Source organism: Myotis yumanensis, unplaced genomic scaffold (assembly GCF_028538775.1).
Source record: "Myotis yumanensis isolate MYYU_CA2020_CCGP unplaced genomic scaffold, mMyoYum1.0.hap1 SCAF_3, whole genome shotgun sequence".
Lineage (NCBI taxonomy): Eukaryota > Metazoa > Chordata > Mammalia > Chiroptera > Vespertilionidae > Myotis > Myotis yumanensis.
Window position 1 is genome coordinate 198803854 of NW_027223754.1, and position 26725 is coordinate 198830578.

The window sequence follows — 26725 nt, forward strand, 5'->3', positions numbered from 1 at the left end:
TGACAATGAAGGAATGAGGTGTATCTATCCATCCATCAACTCCTCAGCCACGAGACCCAGTGTTCTCAATCTTAATTCTATGGAGAGGATTGACTATCTCAAGGACTTGGGATGGTATTGTGTGGGCAGAAGTTCAGGTGCCCTTAAGCGAGATGAATTAATTAGACACTACATGTTAGTTCCTCCTAATTAAAAAGAGCTGCCAAGAAGAATTACAGTGCAATTTGTAACTCCTTTTGGTCGCCTTTCTTCGTGACCCTCCCTGAGCTGAAACGTGGAGGTGAAGAGAGGAGAAAGAGCTGTAGGTCTTAAGGCAATTTGCAAATGGCCTTGGACTCTAGGGTGACACGGAGAGGCACCCTGGGTAGAACAGGCTGCGCTGCGGCAAGCGCTCAGAGCCCCACACTGAGGAGCTGGAGGTGTGTGTGTGTGTGTGTGTGTGTGTGTGTGAGAGAGAGAGAGAGAGGCAGAGAGGCTCCCCAAAGATGTAATGCCTGCTTATGGGTGCACTGAGGGAGCCAGACCTGCTTTGAAGCCCAAAGCCCAAATCCCCTTTACATCAGTTCCAAAGACTGGGGCTGAGGGGGCAGGTTTCCAAATCTCTCTAGACTTGGGGTGGGGAGGAGGGTGAATTTAAAGGGACCATTGGGAGAGGCAGGTCGAGGCCCTTAGGGGGCAAACTCTAGGCAGAGAGCAGCTTTCAAGACAATGCCTCAGAGAGAATGATACTGTCCGCATCCCGCCTGATCCCTGCCACGGTCCTGTGATCCTGTGAAGTGGACAAAACAGAACAGTTACCGCCACTTTACAGATCGGGGGAATGAAGGCCCAGAGGCCGCAGAGGCCGCGGTTCCCGGGATCAGGTCAGCCCGCGCCAGGAAGCCCGTGTGCGCTCCGGGTGTGGTGGTGACCTTACACTGGGAATGACGAAGCCTCCGGTGCACCTGACCAGGAGGGGACGTTGGGTGGCCTCCCCTTTTCGCTTGTTCTCCCCACTCCCCTAACACCCTTAGGATGGGTGCCGCTGGCTTCTCTGTCTCTCTCCCTCTCTTACTCCCCATGTCCCTCCCACACAGCCTATTGCAAACGGAGAACCCCACAATAGGATGTGTGGGCTCCCGGGGGCGGGGTGGGCCGAGCTGGGAGGGGCTTGGACCTTGAGTCATTCAGCAAGTCTCGGTTAAGTTAGCTCCCTGGTCGCGGCGCGGGGCAGAGCGCAATCAGACTCTCGCACAGCCTCGTGGGGAGGCAGACGCACGAATAACGTGATAGGATGATGCGCTGGGACGGTCTGAGCTGTTGGTGTCAGAACTCGGTGCTCCGCGGTTAACTTCATTGGTAAAAGTCTGCAGACAGAGTTGCCATTCTCCCCTGGACGTTGGCTCAGGGACAAAGGCTTCTCCTGACCGTCCCCTAGGGATCGAGTCCCAGGCGACGGGATCCACCCTCGGCATCCCCAGGTGGCGTGCTCTCCACCGGTCTAGGCGGGAGCCGAAGGCTCGAGGTCCGGGAGGCTGATGCCCGCTCCGGACTCCCCATCCCACGTTTGCCCGCGTCACCCTGCCGCCGCGACTCAGAGGGGCACCTTGTAGGCGGGGACCTAGCCGGGGTCCCGCCCGACGCCCGCCCCGCCCCTCCGCCCGGCGCCTCCTACCGCCCGCATCGCCCCTCCTCTCTCCCGGTCCCGCGTCCCGCATCCCGCACAGCAGGTCCGCTTCCCGCGGGCTCCAGAGCGCCGCCGCCCGTCTGCGCCCAGGCTCCCCGCGCCCTTGCAGCCAGAACCCGCCGGGGCACCTCTCCCGGCGGCCAGGGCGGGCTGACTGGGCATGCCCAGGAGCCGGGCGGCCGGGCGCCTCGGGAGCCGAGCGCATGCAATCGCCGCGCCGCGCGCCCGCCGTCCAGGGGCGCCGCGCACAGGCGGCCGCTCTCGCCGACGCGCTGGCCATCCTGGACAGGACGCGGGGCAGGATGGACTCCCTCTCGGCTTACGGTAACGGCGGGCCGTCGCGGGCTCCCCGGGCGGCTGAGGCGGGCGGGCGGGGCCCGGGAGCCATCCGATTACCCCGGGAAACTTCGGGGCTCGGCTCCGGGAGGGTGGGGAAGAAAGGGAGTCGGCTGCAGCGCGCGCTGACCTGGGGGAATGGTGCTCCGTGGGGCTGGAGGCTGCCGGGAACCTGGAGAAGAGGGTGTTTGCAGGAAGAGTCGGCGGAGTAAGAACGGTTGGGATTTAGAAGGTGTCTGGGAGCTTTGGGACTCCGGATACATCCAGTTGGCTTCAGACCACGCGGGGGGAGGGTTACCGTGTTAAGTTCTTTACAACCCTCTGGGGCTTGGAGTTCTGAGAAGTGCGTTCAGTCAGTGCGTATCTTGTCCCGACTGACCTTGGGCAAGTTATTTAAACTTTTCTGTTCTTGAATTTCTGCATCTGTCCATCGGAGACGAGGGTATCTCTCTGACAGATGCTATGGGCTTAAATAACATACTACACAATGTACGTTTTTCTTAATGCAAAAAAAAAAAAAAAAATCAGCTTGGAAAGAAAAATTCCATGGAAACACAAGGCATTATTCCCCCTTTATAAAAATTTTTAGCGAAGAAATGTATGCTTTTATTATTTTTAAAAAGGCATTGTACAATTCTGAAGGAACACAAAATCACAGTGCGAAGGTTTCAGACTTAGAAACCTCAGCGCTCTGGGAAAGCCAATGAGGCTTTTTATCAGTATCCCTGCTTGTGTGGGAAAAGTGGTTCTTTGTAGTCCGTTAGCAGAGATGCTGCAGAGACAGGGTTATAGGAGACAGAAACGCAAGTAGACCTCCCTCCCTTGCCTGGTTTGCAATCAGTTGCTGTGATAACATCAAGTTTTGGCGTTTTAAATGTGAAGGTTGTGAGCAATTGTTGGGGAGTGTTCTGAAGGGACATCTCTGATGAAGCCTGGAGTTGGTGGGAGGGAAGTTTCTGCTCCTTGACGGGGAGGTTTCATTCTCCAGGTCAGTGATGTTCCCTGCACCTGTCCTCAATGTTAAAGAGGTCGCTCTCCTTCTTAGGATTTAAACTGTTTCAGATGATCACTCAGGTGGCCTTGAGGGTTTGCAATTGATGCTTGGGCACTACTAACAAATTGTGAGCTGGTTACAAATTGCACGCTAGTGGCTTTTTTTGTTGTTTTTGTTTTTGTCCTTCTTACTCAGAGCACTTTCTGCTGGGTTGTGTTGTTCTTGCCCCTGCTGCACAGGTAACACACACCACTGTCAGTCTTGGGTTACCATCTGGGGATAATTCAACATTCTGGTGGTGTTTTAGGCATACTCATTGGCAGAAATCTATCTTTCACCCCTTTTTCTATCCAAGGGATCTAACTTCTGTTTTTTTATGTCACGTTAAATTTCACATGCTGCCCTGTGGAAATTGTCAGTCACAGGTCTACATAATAACCAGTTCTGTAAATTTCTAGAAGTTTTTAAAGCTTAATTGGGCACCCAGGTGGAGTAAATGAAGCCAGAAGTAGTGCAACTGTTTTTGAAAAGTATGTTTCAGTAATTAAAGGAAAAAGTGGCAGGTCATTTGGGGGCGGGGGGGTCAATTAGGAATTACCCAGTTTCCTCTTTAGAACCTTAGGGGGAACTGGAACAGATTTAACCATTTAGAATTTGTGCTATTTTAAATATGTTCCTGACACACTCTGCTTCCGGCCCCATCCCTAACGTGGTAAATATACTTGGCCACAAAGTGTGTATTAATTCTCTGGTCCATAGCGATGTGACCTGAGACAAGACAAGATAAATTAGTCCATCAGGGTCTCCACCTAGTCAATACGTTAAAGAAAAACAAAATGGAGCACATTGACTCTATTCCTCACCCGCTGGGTGCTGTCGAGATCATTATCTGGTGAGCGCTTGGCCCAGCTCTGGAACCTTCTACAAATTATCTCTCAGACAATCGAGCTTCTTTTAAAAATGTTCCCTTTCAGTTCTCTTGGATTTGGATTAAGATATCATGAAGAGGGATGATCTGAGTTTTTTTGCCTAGAATTTATAGGGTTCAATTTTTATATTCGTTCGCTGGGTTTAATAAATGCCTTAGGTCCTAGCTTTAGCATAGGGGCTGCCAAGAGAACGAACAGTTTATACTGGAGACTGTGTGTGTGTGAGGTTCCTACGAAGAGAGAGAAATGAGGCGTATGCATGCATTTCATTAGCAGCAGCTCCCATTAAACCTCATTACCTTCCCATCTAAATATGCATCTTTGATCCTATATTGGAACCGGCTCTTTCTGTATTTTAGCATTCATTTTGACATTCAGGCAGCCATCTAGACTCATATATTCCAGAACTGTGAATTGAGATTAGGGAAATCAATAACTATAATATGCCTTCTAAAAATATATATTCAATGGAGGATGCAATTTTTAAAATTCTGGATTTTTAATGCATCGACCTTTTGTACTCACCACTGATTTTTCTCTTTCCTTGTCCTTTAAATGGTTTAGGTCCTTAACTGCTTTTAGCTCATTACATAACCATGTGCATGAGACCCAGGATGGGGTGACAAGTCTCTTTTAGAGAGAAATGACTGGGACTTGATTCGCTCTCAGCCATGCCAGAGAAGGCGCAGGGCCATGTCCCAGGCTGAGCCAGGAAGGAACTTACATGGTTGGACCTGCCACCCTGGCCTTGAGCTGTTAGCTTCAGATCTGAGGAGGCCTACTGAGGGGCCCCGAGGAGCTTATAGAGCACAGTGGGGCTACTTCAGATAGGGAAAGGCTCTGCTCAAATATCTCTTCATGTCCTAGCATAGCCCACACTTCAACTTAACAATGCAGAAAACTTGGTGGCCCCAGGCTGCAGACCTCCCACTGAGAGAGGAACTCTACACTTGGGGCCATTGTCTCAAATATCCTTGAGGAGTTAATTTGAGCAGAGACTGAAATGAAGGAAAGGAATCAAGCCATTCTATTATGTGGGGAAAGAGCATTCCTGGCAAAGGGAATGGTATGTGCAAAGGCCCCAGGACAGGAACAAGCATGTCATATTCAAGGAAGGTTCCTGTAGGTCGAGTGGAGAGTGCAAGTAGAAGACCAGAAGGAAATGCAGTCAGAGCCAGTATTGTTGTTATTACTATTCTCATGTTCCTCCTGACTCTTAAATTGTATCTTTTTGTGTGTGGACTCTTCCTTCTGTTTATATTGGTGTTTGCCTGGGTTCTGTCCTTGACTTCATAGTCTCACTCTCAACAATGTCATACTCATGACATTGATCAGACATCTACCAAATGCGAGACAATGGCCCCAAGTGCAGTCAGTCTCTCAGCGGGAGGCCTGTAAAGTGGAGTCACAGGGTTTCTTTGCATTGTAAGTTGAAGTGTGGACTGTGCTGAGACATGAACAATAATAACTGGCACTTTATGTGAATTAGCTCATTTTAATCTCACAGCCTTTAAGAAGGTAGTATAGTGTTAGCCACATATTCTTTGAAAGAAATTGAGGCACAGACAGATTGAAGAGTTTACTTAGCCTCACATAACAGTATGGAGTCCAAATGCAGGTCTAGAGAGTTTGGCTGTGGCGCCTGGCGCTGGGGAGAGTTAAGAAGAGGCGGAAAATAAACCAATGTGTGGGTGGGTGTGTGGGTAATTCCAGGCAGAAGGCGTGGTTTGAGCAAAGGCTTAAAGGCAGTGGATGACCAGAGTTCAGGACTTGTGATTGGAAGCCGGTGAAGGAGAGGGGTGTAGTGAGAGCTAAGCCTAATCATGCGACATGGGGATTGAGAGAAGCAAAGAGAGGAGACCCTAGGACAGTGGTTCTCAACCTTCTGGCCCTTTAAATACAGTTCCTCATGTTGTGACCCAACCATAAAATTATTTTCGTTGCTACTTCATAACTGTAATGTTGCTACAGTTATGAATCGTAATGTAAATACCTGATATGCAGGATGGTCTTAGGCGACCCCCGTGAAAAGGTCGTTCGACTGCAAAAGGGGTCGCGACCCACAGGTTGAGAACCCCTGCCCTAGGACATAATGTCCCCTCCTGTGACTTCGTCTTTATTCAGGTGACTCCCAGACCCAAATCACCCATTCAGAACTTCTATGTGTGCTATGCTTGTATACCCAGCTGTCTGCTATACTTTTAAAAATCTGTTTTGCCACTCTAGTGCCTCAAATTCAGTGTGTCTAAAAGAGAAGTCTTCTTCCATACCTGTTTCCTATAGAATAACTATAGCCACTGAGCTCAAACTGTGATCCCAGACTCTAGCCTGGACCCAGGGTACCAGAATAAAGGAGATCTCACCGTTCTCACAGACAGCAGGGTCAGCTGGAGAAGGTAGATTCCTAAACTGAGACTTATGATGCCCTGTTGTAGGGGGAGGGCCTGGGAGGAGTGAGGGATAGGTCAGGAACAGTTACACATGTTAAAAGGCCAACTGGGAGAAGGAGGGCATTCCAGGAAGGGGCAGCAACATCAACAGAGATGAAGGGGAGAGATGGCAGGGGGCTCAGATACAACTGCCAGCAGTATGGCACTGGTGAAGCATGATATCTAAGCTAGGAGAGGTTGGCAGGGACCAGCATGCTCTATTCAGTCATCCAAGTCAGAATTCTGGGAGTCCTCTGAGTCCTCCCTTTCCGTTATATACAGTGACCTTGGGCAAATTAATTCACCCCCTGTGCCTCAGTTTTCTTATCTGTAAAATGGGGTCATGGCGAGGTTTAAGTGCAATAGTACTTGTAAGTGCATATGAGTGCTACATAGTGAGTTCTCAGTAAGCATTAGCTATTACTACCAGCTGCCTCCCCCGGCCAAGATACTGTCAATCACCAAGTCCTATTAATTGTTCTTCCTCAGAGTCTTTCTCTGTTTTTTCCTCTCCCTGCCCACTGCTCTTTCGCTAGTCCAGGCTGCCATTGGTGTTCACTCTGACTGCAGTGGCATCCTCCCCAGCTGGTCTCCCTGCCCCTAGTCCTGGCCCCTCCCCATCTGACATACAAATCTGATCCAGTTACTCCTCTGCGTCAGACTCTTCAAGGGCTCTTCTCTGCTTGTAGGTCGAAGTCTAACCTTCCTAGTTTGGCAAACAAGGCTCTCCAGGAGCAGACCACCCCTTTCTCCTGCTACCATAGGTCCCAACCATCCCACCTTTTACAGAGGGAGGTGGTTTAGTGTGGCTGATTACAGGTTTTCTCCAGTGTCTGAACCTTGTTCCAAAACACACCTCCCTCTGCCTTTACGAGGCTTCCTCCCTCTCCTTGTTCACCCTCCCCATCTGACTTGGTTCCTCTCTTGGGACCTCTCAGGGTAAGTCCTCCCCAACACTCTTCATTTTGGATATAAGGAGTACTCCCCTCTATTGGTTGTAAAATCCCCAAGGGCACATAGTAGGTGATCAGTTCTTAGCTGTCCCACCGACTGAAGGACAGAATGAAGAGTAGTAGGGGTCAGTACACCATGCACAAGTATACCATGCATTTTCCTATTGCAAATAAGCAAAAGAGCTTTTATCACTGAACACACAGAAGGGCAAATGTGTCCACACTATGTGGTCAAATCAGATGCATGCAACTGACCGGAACTCATGGTTTAGCTACAAAATCTATCCAAAGAGCTATTTGATGACTTCTCTTGTGTTTGCCTCTCACCACCCGGCATGCCTGTTATTATGCAATCCAGACGCTCATGCTGAACACCAGTTAGGATCCTTTCGATTAAGAAGCTGCAGAGAACTTATGTACTTTTACATACAGCCCATAGACATGGACAATAGGGTGGTGAAGACCTGGGGGTGGGGTGGGTAGGGACTGGGCAGAGGAGGTAAAGGTGGGGGGGGGGGGATGGGAGACATCTGCAATACTGTCAACAATAAAAATATTAAAAAAATAAGATTAAATTAAAATCTATACTAATAAAAGCCTATGTGGTCATCACGCCCTCACGCCGTGATGCCCTCACGCCATAACAATCCATCACCAGGAGGCTGCATGCACAGTGTATGTGCGCGGGGAGGTGTGCGCAGGTGGGTGGGCACTTGCCACTGTGTGCGCGCGCAGTGCAGAGGTGGTTCCCGGTGGCTCCGCATGGAGCCACGGAGGCGGGTCCTGGCCTACCTCTTTGGGGCAATCCATCAAGGAGCCCCGATGGGTGGAAAGGGCCTACCTCTTTGGGGAGATTGACTGTGGGGCTGTGAGAGGGCACAGGCCAGGCTGGGAAACCCCCCGAGTGCATGAATTTCGTGCACTGGGCCTCTAGTAAAAAATAAAGCTGTATCCAAACACGCAAAATACAAATTTAAAAAAAAGGGGAGGGGAAGAAGCTGTGGCAAAGTACGTGCAGATTATCTTTGACCTTCAGCCCTTCACATCTTAGAAGTTTCTGGGGTAAAATTAAAATTAAATTTTTACTTTGATCCCATGCAGAAGCATTTTAATCTTTTCCTGTAAAACATTATGTTCTCTGTAACAGGCATGCACATTTTCTACTAGACCAGGGGTGGGCAAACTTTTTGACTCGAGGGCCACAATGGGTTCTTAAACTGGACCGGAGGGCCGGAACAAAAGCATGGATGGAGTGTTTGTGTGAACTAATATAAATTCAAAGTAATCATCATTACATAAAAGGGTGCGGTCTTTTTTTTGTTTTTAGTTTTATTCATTTCAAACGGGCCGGATCCGGCCGGTAGTTTGCCCACGGCTGTACTAGACCATAGTCCTACACAATCGGGCCACCACTGCCAAGGAAGTTCCTAGAACAAACAATTCAACGTATGTTTTGTGAGTGTAGGCACTGTTGTAGGTTCTGGAAGTAAAAACAAAAACTGCTATCATGAATCTGACATTGTAATGATAAGGTTCCAGGAAAATTGGAAACAGAATATACGATTTTTAACACCTAGTGGAGTAGGGACAGGTAGGAAGTCAAGGAAGGGTTTTAGGGGTTTTCTCTTATTAGGGTTCATGGAAGGACTTTGTCGCTGTGCCTGTGAGGATAGAATCAAAGGGAAGCTGAGAGGAGTCTCAGGCACAGTGTTTAAAATGCAGGGATGACGGTTAAAGTGTTTGAAAGCTTGCTAGAGGCTTTGGCAAACATTTATGGTGACTTCTATGCATTAGGCAGAGCCAGGAACTGCATCAGAAGATGAGTAGGGGATGACCTTGACCTCCAGGAGTTTGGGTGTATGTAGCTCAGGTCCAGTGGAAGATACAGAGGATGCTATTGCTGCCCTGTTTGTCTCCTTGTGCTGTTGCAAAAATCCTATGAAAGAGCAAATGCAAAAGTTTTGTGAAAACCGAGGAAGCCCTATAGCAAAATAGTGTGTTTATCGTCCTTATTGTAGAATTAAGGAGATCTGTTTTTGTCTGGTGAGGGGAAACACACTTTCTAGCACCTTAGAGAGACCTCCTAAAGCACCAGTTCCTACCTGGGGCCACCCCACGTCTACCCTGGGTGGTAGGCAGTCAGTGATTTTTGAGTGAATGAATTTCAGTCACAATATAAAGAAGAAAGTCAAGGTCCATTTAAAAAATATCTTCCTGAAGAATTTAACCTGAACCCTTTATCATTATTTACTGACCCTTTCTATCTTTAGTAAAGCGATTCCACCTTTATTTTGGTATTTGCTTGCTGTATATTTTTATATCTTTTACCGCAAGCAGATACGTAGTAACCGAAATGAAGGTGGAGTAGCTTTTTAAATGTTAGATGAAAAAGGCTCTGAGACAAAAAGCACACACGAGATGATGTCTGTCTTGTTCCCTGAAGAACCGCAGTGCTTTGCACATCAGATAAAAGACTGTCAGCGAGGTAGCACCGCGTACAGCAGGAAGCCACCTACCCCAGCCTGCGATATTCATCTGTCCTCCTTCTGTCTTTGCCTCTCTTCTCAAATAGTGGCCTGGTGCAACCCAGGCAAACCTGGGTTTTAATTCCAGCTGTGACTTTTCAGAGGTGTGCCTCCAAGCCGGTTCCTCGACTTTGTGGGCCTCGTTCCTCTCCTGTATGGTGGGATAATCATAGCTACCTGACGTGTGAGTGGTTTTGGAGCTGAGGTGAAATAGTGGATGCAAATGAAATAATGCTTAGCACAATGCCTGGCAAAGAGAAAGTGCTCAATAGCTAGTGTCTTCTAATTCTACCGCCATCTCATTTCCTTGGTTATTTTTTTCAGAATTTACATTTCTGGTTTGCCCTGCCATGATTTCTGCCCCTCTTTATTTCTTAAAAAAAAAAAAAGTGGTGCACTTTAATTTACATACAGACAGGTGGGTAAGGCACACTTGTAATTTAACAAAGAATTATATAGTGACTGTGATCATGTGACCACCACCTAGATCAGGAAATAGAACACCCCCAGCACTGCAGAGCCCACCCTACACTCTCCCTGCTCTTCCATAGTCCTGCTGCCTTTTTCCCACCAAAGGAGCCACCATGCTGACTTTGGTGCTACCTATTGTGTTACTCTTCTTTCCCTTTTTACCTTCCTTGTATACATCTGTAAAGAATATAGTTTTGCCCGGCTGGCGTGACTCAGTGGTTGGTTGAGCGTCAACCTATGAACCTGGCGGTCATAGTTTGATTCCGGGTCAGGGCACATACCCGGATTGTGGGCTCTATGGGGGTGTGCAGGAGGCAGCCGATCAATTATTCTCTCTCATCATTGATGTTTATATCTCTATCTCCCTCTCCCTTCCTCTCTGAAATCAATAAAAATACATATTTTTTTAAAAAAAGAACATAGTTTCGTTTTCCTGGCCGGTATTGCTCAGTGATTTTTTTTTGTCTATGCAGCTTTTATTTCAATCAGAAGTAATCAAATCTATGCACAGTCTAAAAACAATAGAAAAGGTGAGTAAAAAAGTCCTGTAGTCCATCAGGAATGGAGATGGAGGGTGGACCGGGCAAGCATTATACCTGGAGTGTAGAGAGAGGGTCTGGGCACTGTCCTGGCAGCAATGATGACAGAGCCAGACAGAGGGAGACTCGCCGGGTGCAGGATCAGGACAGTGCCTGGCCAGGTGAGCCTGCCCGCCTATCCCCTAATGGGCAGGCAGAGACCCCAAGACCAGCCTGGTTTAGACAGGTCTACGGTGGGCCCAGAAGAAGCCAAGACCTGGCCTGGATTCTGTCAGCAAGTCCAAACCTTCACAGTGCTGTCCACAGCCCCTGAGAAGAGCCGGCCCTGGGACACGGCCAGTGCAGTTACACTGCCCTGGTGACGCACCAGGGTCTGTGTGCAGATCATGTCCATACTCCAGACCCTGAGAGGCCGATCATAGGATGCGCTGAAGACTTTGGTCTGGTCTGGTGTCGAGATGACCGCCAGGGCATACACAGTGCCGACTGGGCCTGTCAGGGTCCGAACCTGCTCCTTGGACTCGATGTCCCACACGTGGATGAGGTTCTCGTAGGTGCCACAGACAATGTGGTGATTCGTCACGGCGATAGAGTACACACTGCCACCAGATGTCAGCCCATGCACTGAAGAGTTATGAGTTCAATTCCTGGGCAAGGGCACGTATCTGGGTTGCAGGTTCAATCCCTGGACTGGTCAGGGCATGTCTGAGAGGCAATCAAGGATGTGTTTCTCACACATTGATATTTCTCTCTCTCCCCTCTCTCTCCCTCCCCCTCCACCCCTCCTCTCCACTCATCAATAGTTTTGCCATTCAAAAAACAATAGAAAAAATATCTTGAGGATTAACAAAAGAAACAGAAAAGACTATAGTTTTGTTGTGAAATGTTCATAAAGGGAACCATGTATTGTTTTGTGTTGTCTCTTTCATTCAACATGATGGTGAGGTATGTCCATAATAGTTTGCATAGCTTTACTTCATTGTCTTTGCTGTAGAGTAGTCCGTTTTATGGATATCCTTGGTCTTTCTAAGTATAACATAAAAATAATAGCCAGCATTAAATGAACACTTTCTATGTGCTGCCTTATAAGGAGGTGCCTTTATTATTCCCGTTGTGCACGTGGGAGATGGAGCCACATAGAGATGAAATTCTGTGCCCGAGGGTGGAACCGGGTGTCTAATCTAAATACTGACTCCGGAGTTTTCTAAGTGTATTAATCTCATTCAGAGTCTCAAGTGCTTCCACTAGTTACCCGCTTTTTAAAAAATTAACTTCAGTTGGTTCCTAAAGGATTAAATGGATATTCAAGCTCTCCTATCAAATCTAGCATTTTTGTTTTAATTTCGAGAGGACACACCTTCCTTTATTCAGAGTCACCAGGTATGTAGCTGCCACATGTCTTTATATTTTTGTTCTCTGAGTCTTTTTTGTTGTTGTTTATCCTCACTCAAGGCTATTTTTCCATTGAGTTTTTAGAGAGAGTGGGAGAGAGAGGGATAGACAGAAACTTCCATATGAGAGAGAACATTGATTGGTTGTCTCCCACAGGCACCCCAACCAGGGCCGGGATTGAGCCTGCAACCGAGGTACCTGCCCTTGACTAGAATCGAACCAGGGGCCCTCCAGTCCTTGGGCCTATGCTCTATCCACTGAGAAAAACTGACCAGGGCCTCTGAGTCTTTCTGAATTATCGACACCAAAATTACACCCTAGTTTTACCATTCAGATATGACTCACGTTTCAGTAGTTTTGCCATTCAAATTTATTCACAGCCTCTTCCTGGGCGTTCGTTCCTAATTTAAGCATTCCGCTTCTTTGTTGATTACTAATTTCTCAGTACGTTTTTCTACCTCATTTGTTTTCTTCTTCTCCCCATCCATAGGCATTTCTGTGCTTGTAAATCTCAATCAATTTCTCCTTCCTTTTTATCCCCCCCTCCACCTTCTCTCTTTCACTTCCACCTTTGATGCCATTGACCTTGTCCCTGAAGGTCTCTTCACTTCCAAATTCTTTCAAGGACAGATCCTGAGTGATGTATTTAAAGAGAATAAGGAATGACGACTTCATAGTAGTTAGAGCAGTGTGAAATGCTTTAGGTCTGGAAATTGTTGATTCAGCTCACTCCACAAATATATACTGAATTATTTGCTAACTATGCATTTTGTGTAGCTGAATTATTAACCATACCCCATCTTCCCTGCCGCTACCCCTCCCCACCCCCCAAAAAAGTGAGATAAGCATTATTGTCACCATTTTCAGGAGGAAAAAGCAAAATGGAGAAAAGTGAAGAAACAATGGCCATTCATTTAACAACAAAAATCCTCTTTGTGTTCCTTTTGATTAGAGAAAACAGGTACCAATGTAGGTCTTTCATAAAAGCAAAGTGGCGTTCTGCCAAGTTCAAAGAGTAGGCTTCAAACCCAGGTCTCCTGACTCCCAGCCCAGCATCCTCTATTGAAATGATAACTAGTAGGAAGAAGGAATGGCTATTTGTTTATTCTTTAATTTCAGGCATTCCTTTTTTTTTCTTTTTTTTCAACCAATGAACATGTGTTGAGGATTTGCCTTATGCCAGGGACAGTGTTAAATGACAACACTGACTAACACCTGGGTCTGCCCTTGACAAGTACATGGTTTGGGTACATGCAAACCAGTACAGGCAGTCCCTGCTTTTCATAGTTCATGTTACGCTACTTTGCAGATATTGCATTTTTTGCAAATTGAAGGTTTGTAGCAACTCTGCATTGATCAAGTCTATCAGCATTATTTTCCAACAGCCTAAGATGATGGTTAGCATTTTTTAGTGATAAAATACTTTTAAAGTAAGGGATGCACATTTTTTTTTAGACATAATGGTATTGCACACATCATAGACTATAGTATACTATAAACATAGCTTTTTGATGCACTGGGAAGCCAAAAAGTTTGTGTGACTTGCTTTCTTGTGCTAGTTGCTTTATTGCTGTGGTTTGGAACCGAACCTGCTGTATCTCCAAGGCCTGCCTGTGCAACCTCACCTGCTCAGCGCTGTGGGGTGGGAGGGGTGGGGGTGGGAGGGGCTCGTACTCAGGAAACATCCCAGGAAGTGGAAGTGGACTGGGAGTAGTTCTTAGAGGAGGAGTGGGCCACATGCATTTGCTAGAATTATTTTTCCCAGGTCAAAATAGCTTAAAAGTATTCTTTTGCATGTTACCCCCCCTGTTTGTGGACCTGCAGTGGCCTTGATGTGACCAGGGAGGGCCATTGCTGGTTTTCTGCCCTCTGGCTCCCCATCTGCTTTGTCCGATACTTTCCATCTCCCTTCCAGCGTGAGCACATACAGACGCCCCTGCCGATGACTCCCATGTCCTGCCTTCTCTGACCAGGGGCTCCAATTCTTTCCTCCTCAGAATGTTCACCTGTGAAACCATCTTCTCTACCAACCCACGTCATCTCCCTTTAAAATCGAATCTCTATATTTCCAGAAATGCTTTCTCTTTGAGTGCATGTGACTAATTTTTTGTCATTATTATTTCCCCCTCAGACGTACAATTTTCACCATTGTAGATCAGAGCTTCACAGTTTTTCCAGTATCACAGAACATAAAATATTTATTTCCTTCAGGCCAGTTTTGCAACCATTACTGTAATGGTTCTATGTCTCTGACCTGTAGTGTTTTATATTAGACTAGAGGCCCGGTGCACAAAAATTTGTGCATTCGGGAGTAGGGGGTCCCTCAGCCCGGCCTGTGCCCTCTCGCAGTCTGAGACTCCTCGGGGGTGACCACTTGCTGGCTTAGGCCTGCTCCCCAGGGGATTGGGCCTAAGCTGGCAATCAGACATCCCTCTGGCAGCCCGGCAGCCCTCAGGGGCTGTCTACTTGCCAGCAGGGAGCAGACCTAAGCTACACTCGGACATCCTTAGCGCTGCTGAGGAGGCAGGAGAGGCTCCCACCACACCGCTGTACTGGCAGCCATCAGCCTGGCTTGTGGCTGAGCAGAGCTCCCCCATGTGAGAGCGACTGACCACCAGAGGGCAGCTCCTGCATTGAGCGTCTGCCCCCTGGTGGTCAGTGTGTGTTATATTGACCAGTCTTTCTGCTGTTAGGGTCAGTTTGCATATTACCCTTTTACTATATAGGATAGAGGCCTGGTGCACAGGTGGAGGCTGGCTGGTTTGCCCTGAAGGGTGATCTGGATCAGGGTGGGGGTCCCGCTTGGGTGCCTGGCCAGCCTGGATGATGGGCTGATGGCTGTTTGCAGCTGGTCACATCCCCTTCAGGGTGGGGGTCCCCACTGGGGTGCCTGGCCAGTCTGGGTGAGGGGCTGAGGGCTGTTTTCAGGCTGGCAGGCGACTGAAGCTCCCAGCCTCTTTTTTTTCTTTTTTTTTAATTCTGGGATTTATCTTCTATGGCTGTCACTGGAACTGAGAGCCGGCTTTAGCTCTGAGGCTCGGCTCCAGCTCGAGACCTCGGCTGCTGAAAGCAGGTATCTGGGTTTGTTTAGCTTCTATAATTGAAACCCTGTTGCCATCACTGGCGCTCTAAGCTCTGAGCCTGCTGGCGGCTGAAAGCAGGTTTCTGGGTTTTTTTTAGCTTCTATGATTGCAACATTGTTGCATCCGGAGCTCAGAGCTGGGCTGCCGCAGGCGGGGAACCTTGGCTTCCTCTGTCACTGGAGCAAGCAAGCCTCATGTTCGCTTCAGCTGCGTGGCTTCCGGCCGCCATCTTTGTTGGCAGTTAATTTGCATATCTCGCTGGTTAGCCCATGGGAAGGGTAGCGAAGTTAACGGTTAATTACCATGTTTCTCTATTATTAGATAGGATGATCTTATGGATTATCTTGATATTGCAAAAGAAGGTATTTATGCCCTGCCATGTTTCAGAAACAATTGAAGCAGTTCTTGTCTCGATTTGAGCGCGGTTCTGCCATGTGCTGTAGTGTGACCTGGACGAGGCCCTCAGCACCCGAGTCTCAGCCTTTCCATCTCAGGTGTGGGTGGGGCCTGCCCTGTTTTACCTGGTGCATGAGATGATGTGGGTGAACTTGCTGAGATGTTATGTAAATGTGAGATTTGTGATTCTTTGGCCCCTCTGTCTAGAACCTTTCCTGCTCTCAGTAGTGAGGAATCCCGTGTGGTATGCTGTCCTTTTAGCCTCGAAGGGAGTCACATCCACTTCTCTGTCTCCACTTCACTTCTCTCATGGTTTGGCCACTGTTGCCACTGTCGCTTCTCAATTTACTGTCCCATAGGCATCTTTCTGCCCCTCATCTTGCCCTCCTCCCCTGTTCTCCATGTCACCACAAAGTGATCTTTCTGAAATAAAAATGGGATCCTGCTCTCTAGGCAAAATCCAAACTTGTTAACATGGTTTATTAGACACTTTGTAGTCTGGCCACTGCTTACCTCTCCTTTTTTTAATGCATTCAGCTGCCAAGTCACAAGGTGGTGGTGGCCTCTGAGCCTCCAGACATGACGATAGCTCTCTGCCTGGATTTTCTTCCTCCATTTAGCCCCCTTATGTTTAGTCAGATAGTGTGCACCTTTAGGTTTTTGTTTAGATGTCACTTCCTTCAGGAAGCCTTACCTGATACCTCTAGTCTGGTTCAGGTAATTCTCTCATCTGACCCTGAGCTCCTCTCCCCAGTGCTCTTCAGCCTCCATTATAATCCTGTATAATAAAAGGTAATATGCAAATTGACCCTAAAGGTGGAATGGCCGGGAACAACAGGTCACTATGACATGCACTGACCACCAGGGGGCAGATGCTCACTGCAGGAGCTGCTCCCTGGTGGTCTGTGTGCTCCCACAGGGGGAGCTCTGCTCAGCCACAAGCCGGGCTGACGGCTGTGAGTGCAGCAGCAGTGGCGGGAGCCTCTCCTGCCTCTTCGGCAGTGCTAAGGATGTCCAACTTAGGCCCAGGGAGCGGGCCTAAGCCGGCAGGTGGACATCCCCCTAGGGGTCCCGGACTACGAGAGGGTGCAGGCCGGGCTGAAGGACTCCCCCGAGTGCATGAATTTTCGTGCACCGGGCCTCTAGTAATACTGAATAACTGTTGTTGTTATTGTCTGTGTGGGTGGTCTGGGTTGTTTGTTGAAGGGTCCCAGTGCCTGGTGCCTAGCAACCCCTACGCATGATGGCTGAATGAGTATGAGACACAGAGAACTGGTTTATTTACCAGCAGTCACATAGTTACATGGTGCTCATGGTGTCTCCCAGAATATGTGACCTTCTCTTTTATTTTCTTAACAGACAAAGATGTGAGCAGTGGGAGTTATAACCTTTCCACCACAACCACGGGCAGCTACTACAGTTGTGTCAGCCAGATCACCATAGGTAAGAAATTGTGTTTGGTTTTTTTTTGTTTTATGACAGTTATTATTGCCTGGAATAGTGGGGAATTTGGAGGCTAAGGAAGGAGTGAGTGGAAGATGCAATCATGAGCATTTATTTTCAGAATCAGAGCAATTGCTTGTGGACACACCTTGCTGGGGCGCCCTCTTGTGTATCCTTATTGCATGTACATAGAAGTGGACAGAGGCAGGGTGATTCAGAGAGATTTTAAAAATCCCGGTTTGCCCAGCTTTTCATCATTTTCTTTATATTAAAACTGGCTTATCTTTTAAGATTTATATTCATGTAATTGAAAAAGAAATTTTATATCACCATGGTAAATAGAAAACGTCTGTTATTTCCCATAAGTGTGTATGAGAAGTGTGCATGCAATATATGAGAAATGCAGATGTATGCATACAGTAACAACAAATCAGTGCTATCAAATGCTAGCTACATTGTGTGTACCAGCGGCCCTGTCCCCTCACTTCTCAGAAACATGAAGTCTGCAGCTGGGGTGCGTTGTTTTCTGTGCCTCCACCCCCTTTTTAAAAAAATATATTTTACTGATTTTTTACAGAGAGGAAGGAAGAGGGATAGAGAGTTAGAAACATCGATGAGAGAGAAACATCGATCAGCTGCCTCCTGCACACTCCCTACTGGGGATGTGCCCACAACCAAGGTTCATGCCCTTGACCGGAATCGAACCTGTGACCCTTCAGTCCGCAGGCCGACGCTCTGTCCACTGAGCCAAACCGATTAGGGCTGTCCCTCCCCTTTTTGATGAGAGACCTTTCCAGGAGATGGGAGGACACTGCGTGCTCACCATACACTCTCTCCCAGCTGCCGGCTGCCTTCCTACTCCACTTTAAACATATATTATTTTGGTCAAAAAGGGAAGAGTGACCCTGGCTACTTTCCTGTTTGTGGAACACATCCTCTCCCTTCCATGTCCTTTCAATTTTTTCTAGATTTCAGAATCTTGGCCACCGCTTTAGAAGAAAAAAAAATGTTGATGCTAATTGCAGCCACATTCATTTGTTCTCCCTATTTGCCAACTGCTCTTGGTGCTTGACATACATCATTTTACTTAATCAGGACTCTGTGAGGAAGATGCTGCTACTTCCCCGTTTTACAGGCGAGGAAACTTGCTCTTTGCCACCCAGCCAGGAATGAACACGCCCGAGATTTCAATGTAGGTCTGCCCTTGACAAACACAAGCACATTTTACCCATGGTGGTGTAGGATACGTGTAAACCAGTACAGGCAGTCCCTGCTTTTCAAAAGTTCATGTTACACCACTTTGCAGATAATGTGTTTTTTTACAAATTGAAGGTTTGTGGCAACTCTGCATCGAGCAAGTCTATCAGCATTATTTTCCCAATAGCCTCACATGACCATTCCTCCTTGAACCAATCATTGACAGGGGTTATCTTTAGACCCATGTTGCAGGAGACAAGGGTGAGTCCACTTGCCCTGAGTCACATGGCTGAGTGGTGTTGGGATGAATCCCCAAACAAAATATTACCCTGTTGGGATCCATAAGAGCAGGTGGATTCTGCAGAGGCATCAGGCAGTGTTCAATGCCCACAGTCTGTTCAGCACACAGCACTTTTGCAATATTTATAGTAAAAGTAGAAAGTAATGAACAACCTCAGACTCCAAGTCCTGGGGGAGGACTGATCGCAGGACCATCCAAGGAGTCCTTTTGTAAAAGCTCCTTTTGTTTTCCTTCATCTCCTGCACTTCGGTCCTTCTTATGAAGAGTCATCTCACATAGAAGTGTAATACTTGTGAAGGATTCCATTGAAGAAAACAGCTCACTTGTGGATTTCCTGTTAACGTACTTCCTGTGGGAACCTACGTCCTGCATAACGCAGAGTTGCCAAAAAGTTCAAGAAACAGAAAAATGACTCCTTCTGAAATCTTTCTGTTTATCCAGGAGACCCTTAGCTTAGTCCTTATTTTTTGGGAGTAAACTCCCATTTTACCCATGTATGGGAGATTTAAGAACTTTATAGCTAATTAACATCATTCTTTCTCAAGACAGCCTTCAATTCTGAGCGTTCCTTACATGTTTCTCTTTATGATTTTGGGTCTAGTGGGTGAGAGAACTCAAAGGAGAGCCAAGACTGCACTCCCCAGTGGAGACAGGATGGTGGTGAGGGAGAATGGGACATTCCTGTACTTGCCTCTGGGACACTTAGACACCAGCTATTCCCCCTGGGTGGGTGGTTATCCTCGCAAAATACTTTGACCTCATTGCAACTTTTACATTTAGGCTGATCTGTTTATATTCCAACAATTATATGGATCTTACTATAGCTCATTTGTATCAATAACATGGGTTAAAATATTTGCTAATGGACACCATTTCTGGAGTAAATGATGTGGTAATTTCCTAAGCTAAAAGAAAAAAAGGCTTGTTAGTAATGTGAACAATACCTTTTAAAAATTAAGTATATGCTAGAAATCAGCTCTGATTTTATTTAAAAAGTGATAAAACCTGACATTGTGGAGAGTCCAGAGTTCCTGGGGAATGTTAAAGATAACACTTTCATACTGGGCTCTGTTCTGAGTAATGAATCCCCAGGAGCGTGGGCCTGGGAAAAGAAAAGATGGATTTGAGTTTCTGAATAAAGCAGCCGGGCAAGGGACAACATGGTCCTGCAATTCTCCTTCTTCTAAGAGGATTCTCTGGTGTAAATTGAAAGTAATATGTTTTCAGCTTTTGAATAAAAATTTAATGGCACATCGATTTAAAGGGAGCATTCTGGAATTTCATTTCTATGGCCCAGTTCACTCTTAGCAGGTGTGGGAGATCCAAGAGCACTGATCACACAAAACAAACAAATTTACATCTGAGGTTTAGTCCAGCAAACACGCTCAGGCTGGTTGGTCCTGGGTCCGTGGTATTCACTCCGGTCTTCTACTGCGGCTCTGGCTCCTCGCAGATCCAAACACGGAGAATTTGTGTTCTCGCTGAATATTTTCAGAGGCTCCAGAGCCCTTGCTCACGCAAGACTCAGGCACCGTCAGAAGGTGGCTGCTCTGGTTACTCCAGGTGACAGTTGTCATGTGGGGATACGGTCCAGGGTTGCTTGATCTGTAGGTGAATATAAAGAGATTTTTCCAAAGAAGCTAGAAAGCTGGATTTTTCTCTAAAATTTTATTGTTGTGAATTTTTATTTGAGTTTTATTTCAAATTAAGTAAGTGTGGACAAACTAAAGCACATCTGCAGAACAGATCTGTCCATCTGGCCAGTAGGTTGCAATCTTTGCCTAGAAGGTCAAGTTCATGCTACTACTCCATGACCTAGTCCTTCTACCTAAGAAGGCTCTCTCCCCTGATATCTTGGAAGGAAATGTATTTCCTACTTTTAAACTCTTTAATCTTGCTTTGTAAAGTTACTTGCAGTTTAGGGAGAAAACATAGATTTTGGAGTCAGGCAGATCTGGACTCCAGTTCTGTTTATGGCCCTTACTGGCTGCTTGACCTGGGGCAGGTTGAGATGCAGTTTCTTTTTCTTTTCTTTTTTTTTTTAAAATAAATCTCTTTATTGATTTCAGAGAGGAAGGACGAGGGAGAGAGAGATAGAAACATCAATGATGAGAGAGAATCATTGATCGGCTGCCTCCTGCATGCCCCCATTGGGGATCGAGCCCGCAACCTGGGCATGTGCCCTTGGCCAGAATCGAACCTGGGACCCTTCAGTCCGCAGGCCAACACTCTATCCACTGAGCCAGACTGGCTAGGGCAAGATCCAGTCTCTTCATCCGTAAAACTTAAATAGTGAGAGGTAGTCCCCTTGTACAATTGCTATAAGGATTAGAATCACTTGTGCGAAGTGTCTAGCTGCACATAGTAAGCCTTCAGGTATTGATAAGTCTTAATCTCCTTTACTAGAGCTTAATCTCCTTTGAGCTCCTTGAGGGAACAGCCTGGGCAGCTAGCACATAGTATGTGCTTAATAAATGTATGTTGAATAAGTGAACAAGATCCATCAAGTGTGATGATTTTAACCTGTGTATTTGTAAAGTAACGTGCATCCTTATCTCAAGTGCTATTTGATTTGACTCACAGATAAGACAGATGGGATATATAGAAACCACCACAGTGTGAGGCTTCCATTGCTGCTCCTGACCTAATGTGTTTTGTCTCTCTAGGTTATGACGTTTCTGGGCCTGTTGCAATTGGGGTGACCCACTGGAAAAATCCATATGCCCAAGGCAGACCTACTGTCCCATCAGATCTGCCTCTCTTCGTCTCCAAAGATGCAGGCATCCCCGTGTATCACCAGTCCCTCACCCGCAAGACTGAGCTGGCCACGCCTCTGTCTTGCCCAGCTTCACTGTCCATCACTCCAGTGCCTTCTTACAGCAGCAGCAGCCAGGAGACCCTGAGTCAAGACACGACAGGTAAGGAGAGTTGGCTTCCTGTTGGAGATTCAGGACGCAGTGTATTTAAGGTTCTCTCATTTGCCTGCTGACCAGATTGCATCTGTGTTTCTGCTTGTGTGGTGTTACAGACTCCCACATTTCTCCCTGTACCCCCCAACTCCCATATGAATAGCTTGGCTGTGACAGGAGGAAGGTTGGATGTTTACATAAATATTTGACCTAAGTCTATATTTGACCTCATTCTGTTTGGTAAAATGACAGAGATCAACCCTGAATCAGAATCCCAAGATTTGTCACTTGACTTTGGGTTGGCTTGTTTAATTTCTCTAATCCTCTATTTAGTGACAAGGTATCTATCTTGTATTAAACAGTTGTATTAGAAAAAGTCCTCCGAAAGTCATTTTTGAATACCTTAGTTACTACCAATTCATGCTGCTCCATCAATCTGATCCATGGCAGGGGTCTGCACATCAGTGCCCTTGGGTACATCCAGCCTGCTTAGTTTAGCCCAAGAACTAAGAATAGTTTTTACTTTTTGGAAATGATAGGTGTCTCCATCTATACAGGTTGCTATAACAAAATACTGCAGACTGGATAGTTTATTTCTCACAGTTCTGGAGGCTGCACGTTGGAGGTCAGGGTGCCGACACAGCGGAATGAGGGCCTTCTTCTGGGTTTCAGACTTCTCACAGTGTCCTCCCACGGCAGGAGTGGTGAGGGATCTCTGTGGGGTCTCTTTTATAAGAACACTAATCCCATTCATGAGGGCACCACCCTCATGGCCTAAGCATCTCCCAAGGGCCCTGCTTTCTAATACCTTCACATCAGGCATTAGGGTTCCAACATATGAATTTCGGGAAGGACACAAACATTCAGATCATACAGTGGAAAAAATTGAGAGAGTAATAATATTTTGAAACACCTGAAAGGTATATGAAAGTCAAAGTTTAGTATACACATATAAAATTTTATTGGAACACCACCACATTCACTTATATATTTATGTGCTGTCTATGGTTGCGTTCACGTGACAACAGCAGAGGTGAGTAGTGACACAGACCATCTGGGCTGGAAAAACTAAAATGTATACTATCTGGGCCTTTGCAGATAATCTTTGCTGACTGCTGCTCTGTGTGATCCTTGGGAGTTATGACTTAAACACCTAGGGCAAGAAAACTGCTTATAACAGCTCGCCTTAAATTTTATAATTTTTGCCCTGGCCAGCGTTGCTCAGTGGTTGAAACATTGGCCCATGCACCAAAGGGTTCTGGGTTCAACTCCAGGTTAAGGACATGTACCTGAGTGTGGATTCGATCCCCAGCACCAGTCAGGGAATGTGCGGGAGACAACCTATCGATGTGTCTCTCACACATCCATTTTTCTCTCTCTCACTCCCTCCCCCCTCTCTCTCTTTCTACCCCTCTCTCCCTCTCCATTCCTTCCACTCTCTTGAAAATCAATGGGAAAAAATATCCTTGGATGAGGATTAACAACAGCAACAAATTTATAATTTGCATTATAGTTTAAATGAGTTACAGAAAGTTTTACCTCTCTATGCAAGGATAGGCAGTTAATCATGTTTATAATAAAAAGTCTGAGCTGGAGGTTTAAATGATGTCAAATCCATTCGGCCATGTTTTTCTTCTGTAGCTATAGCACTTAGAGATAACGGCTTAGTCAGCCAAGTCCATTGTGTAATTCCTGTTCTGGAGATCAGTCTCTGAATGTTGACTCTCAGCATTACAATGCCCCTCAATAATTCACAGATGCTGCCATCTAGGGGTGAGCCAGTGATGTTGCAGAAGTTTTAGATTCCCAAAAGCAATCTGGAAAAGCAGCAGATTGGTCTCCCATTGAACTTGTTAGCAATGAAGATTCCTGGGCTTGCCCCCAGGGGATGCTGTGTCCATGGCACAGAGCGAGTTTCAGCAGTCTGCATGCTTCATCCCATCCTGGGATTTTGATTCTTGAGGTTCCCATTCACACCTTGGGGGACTCCTTCCACAGTATCTGGTTAGATGGCTAGATGGGAATCCAAGAGATTGATACTGTAGAGCACTGGGGGACATTGGCTTACCATCAGCCCTGTCTTGGCAAAACTAACCATCTTTCTGGTTGTCGTTGTTGAGGGTTAGTCTGAGAGCAGAAATATCGTGATGGAGGGTGTGAACATTTTTCCAAATGAAGGTTTGAAATCTCCTGGGTTTTGATGTAATCGCGAAGGAAACCTGACTCTGCTTACTTTAAAAGTTTTGTAAAATCTGAAGTTGGAGAAATAAAGTGCTACCTTTGGCCGAGGTTGCTGAAAGGTTATGACATTTCCTGACAAAGAAGTGTGTGAAATGGCAGCTGTCAGATGAACATTTCACCACCTTTCCCTTGCAGTTAGCTTTTTTTTTTTTTTATTTGCATAGAACACTGTACTTTGACTTTTGGAAGACGCTTCTATTTTTTAACTTGTAGGTTTTCAAAAACAAAAGCCCATAATTCTCTTCATTCCTTGGGACCTTCCACTGGCAATAAAATATTGAATTTTCCCAAGCAACTGGTGTTATTATTATTCGTATACTTACAAAGTAAGCCTGAATATTTAAGGATGGCATTACCCAAGCATGTGGTATTTTATTATAGAAAATTTTAGATACCAGTATAGCTTCTGTACATTTCAATTATGATTATATGTAGGTCAATTATTAAATTTATTTGAGTTCTTACAGGAATTATGGATTTGAATATGTATTTTTGTGTGAAAGTTTCCAGTTTCATTTCTTTTTGCTTTTAAAAAAATAAAGTTAATTTTAGTATTTCTTTACACATGAAAAAACTATATGTTGCTTTTTTTGCTATAAAACTGGGGTGAGATAAGTCAGTGCAAGTGTATCAGAATATCCTATGAATTCCAGACTTTGCTAGACATACATCCCTTCATGTTTCTAAGCTTTCTTTCTTCTGCATAAACTGCAGGTCTGATGTGGAGGAGCTGATAAGTTGTAGGCACAAAATAGCTATACTATTACTTATTGATTGTTTGAGTTTTCTTATGTTTAAGAATTCATCCAACCCTAGCCAGTGTGGCTCAATTGGTTGTTTTGTGCACTGAGAAGTTGCTGGTTCAATTCCCAGTCAGGGCACATGCCTGGGTTGTGGGCTTGATTCCCAGTAGGGGGTATGCAGGAGGCAGCTGATAAATATTTCTCTCTTCTCCCATCCTCTCTCCCTAAAAATCAATAAACTATTCTTTAAAAAAAAGAATTTATTCAGCCTGGCTGGTGTGGTGCAGTAGTTGAGCATGGACCCATGAATCAGGAGGTCACCATTCAATTCTTGGTCAGGGCACATGCCTGGGGTTTCAGGCTCAATCCCCAGTAGGGGGCATGCAAGAGGCAGCTGATTTATGTTTCTCTCTCATAGATGTTTCTTTCTCTCTCTCTCTCTCTCTCATCAACAAAAACATATTTTTAAAAATAAGTACAGCTTGAGTTTCCTAGTAACTGAAGCAAAAAGGAGAAATCTATATATAGAAAAGGCTAACATGCTAAGTGTCTGACTGTCCAACCAGTTGCTATGATATGCACTGACCACCAGGAGGCAGACACTCAACTCAGAAGCTGCCAAACTGCAGTGACTTGGCAGCAGTGGTTCTCGGATGATGCACCCCAAAACCAGAGAGAAGGGAGCCCGATTCCTCATGGGGCCATGTGATTCTACCTTCGGCCATGGGTTATGTTGTTGCTGGGGCACTCTCAGCCCAGAATTTGGTTTACTGCACACTGCGTTTGCGTTCCACACCCTGTAGGACAACAACTTTGCAGAGTGCCTTCTCGCACTTTGGGACCCCTAGGGGGATGTTGGAGAGCCAGTTTCAGCCCAATCCCCCCAGGCCAGGCCAAGGGACCCCACCTGCTAGAGGGACCCCACTTACTGTGCAGACACTGGGGAGGGACCGCGGGAGGTTGGTTCCAGGGGGTGTTTGGCTCATCTCGCCCAGTCCCGCCCCGCTGGCCACCTTCTAATTAATTTCCTTTCAATGTGCACAAATCCGTACCCTGGGTCACTAGTATGGGATAATATTATAAACCACCCCTATATTCAGAGAGACAAACATTTTATAAATCCTCTAAGGGATATAATGTGTTTTTATTACAATCTACATAATAAATAATCTCTAAGTTAAATTACTTGAAACTTGTAAATGCTATTTCCTGAAAGTTTAGATAACCTGGTTGGAAAAAAAAATGTGTGGAAATACGTCAAGTAGTACTCAATAAAATTCTAAATTCATTTTGCTCCTGGAAATAGATGTTAAGCCAATATCTTACAACTAATTTATAATTCTTCCTCTGGCTCCTAAGCCTCCACCAGAGAGAACTTTCATGATAAGTGTTTCAGTCCAAGTGATTTAACAGAGCCCTAACACAGAACTTTGGTGTGGACAGCAAAGAGATCATATTAGATATTGGAGTGAACATGTATTATTCTAAAACTAGAGGTCCGGTGCACGAAATTCGTGCACAGGTAGGGTCCCTAGGCCTGGCTGGCGATCAGGGCTGATCTGTGGGGCGACTGGCGGGGCTATCAGGGGGCTCCTGCTGGCATCCGCCTTGGCTGGCCTGGGGCCTACGGGCTGGGGGAAGCTCCTGCATTGAACGTCTGTCCCCTGGTGGTCAGTGCATGTCATAGCGACCGGTCGTTATTCTGGTCGTTCCACCGTTTGGTCGATTTGCATATTAGGCTTTTATTATATAGGATGAATCTGAACTTAATTATGTTCAAAGAACGGACAAAGATTGCCTAGGAGTAACCTACAATACAGATGACCTTCCCTTCTAGCTTAATTCTTTATATTTGTATATCCCTTCATAGTTCATATCAAGATGTTTCATATTCATTTAAATACCACGATCACCCTGTGTGCAAATTTCTAAAAGCCTCATGTCACAAATAGAGAAACCAGGCTCAGAGACGCTAAGGCACTGCCCATGGAGAACAGCTGGTAAGGGCAGAGGTGAGAATGCAACCCCAAGGTGGCCTCTTCCACTCCAGCAAGATGGCCACACTATGAACGGTCATTGTTAGATCATAACACCAAAGTAACAATTGCATTTCTATCTGCCCGAATATCCTATTCATCTTTTTGCATTATTTATGAAGAGGTCATGTCCACTGCAGGA

At 46.2% G+C, this 26725-nt stretch overlaps 1 protein-coding gene across 1 annotated transcript in view; it reads left to right on the plus strand.

Moving 5' to 3' along the window:
- The first annotated feature begins 1907 nt into the window (after positions 1-1907).
- The window catches only part of ANO4 (anoctamin 4), a 310025-nt gene continuing 285207 nt past the window's right edge, over positions 1908-26725 (plus strand). Inside the window, exons 1-3 of the mRNA XM_070410904.1 lie at positions 1908-1990; positions 17073-17156; positions 21321-21572. Coding sequence (XP_070267005.1) covers positions 1969-1990; positions 17073-17156; positions 21321-21572 — 358 coding nt within the window. The 5' untranslated portion in view covers positions 1908-1968. The remainder of the gene's footprint in view (positions 1991-17072; positions 17157-21320; positions 21573-26725) is intronic.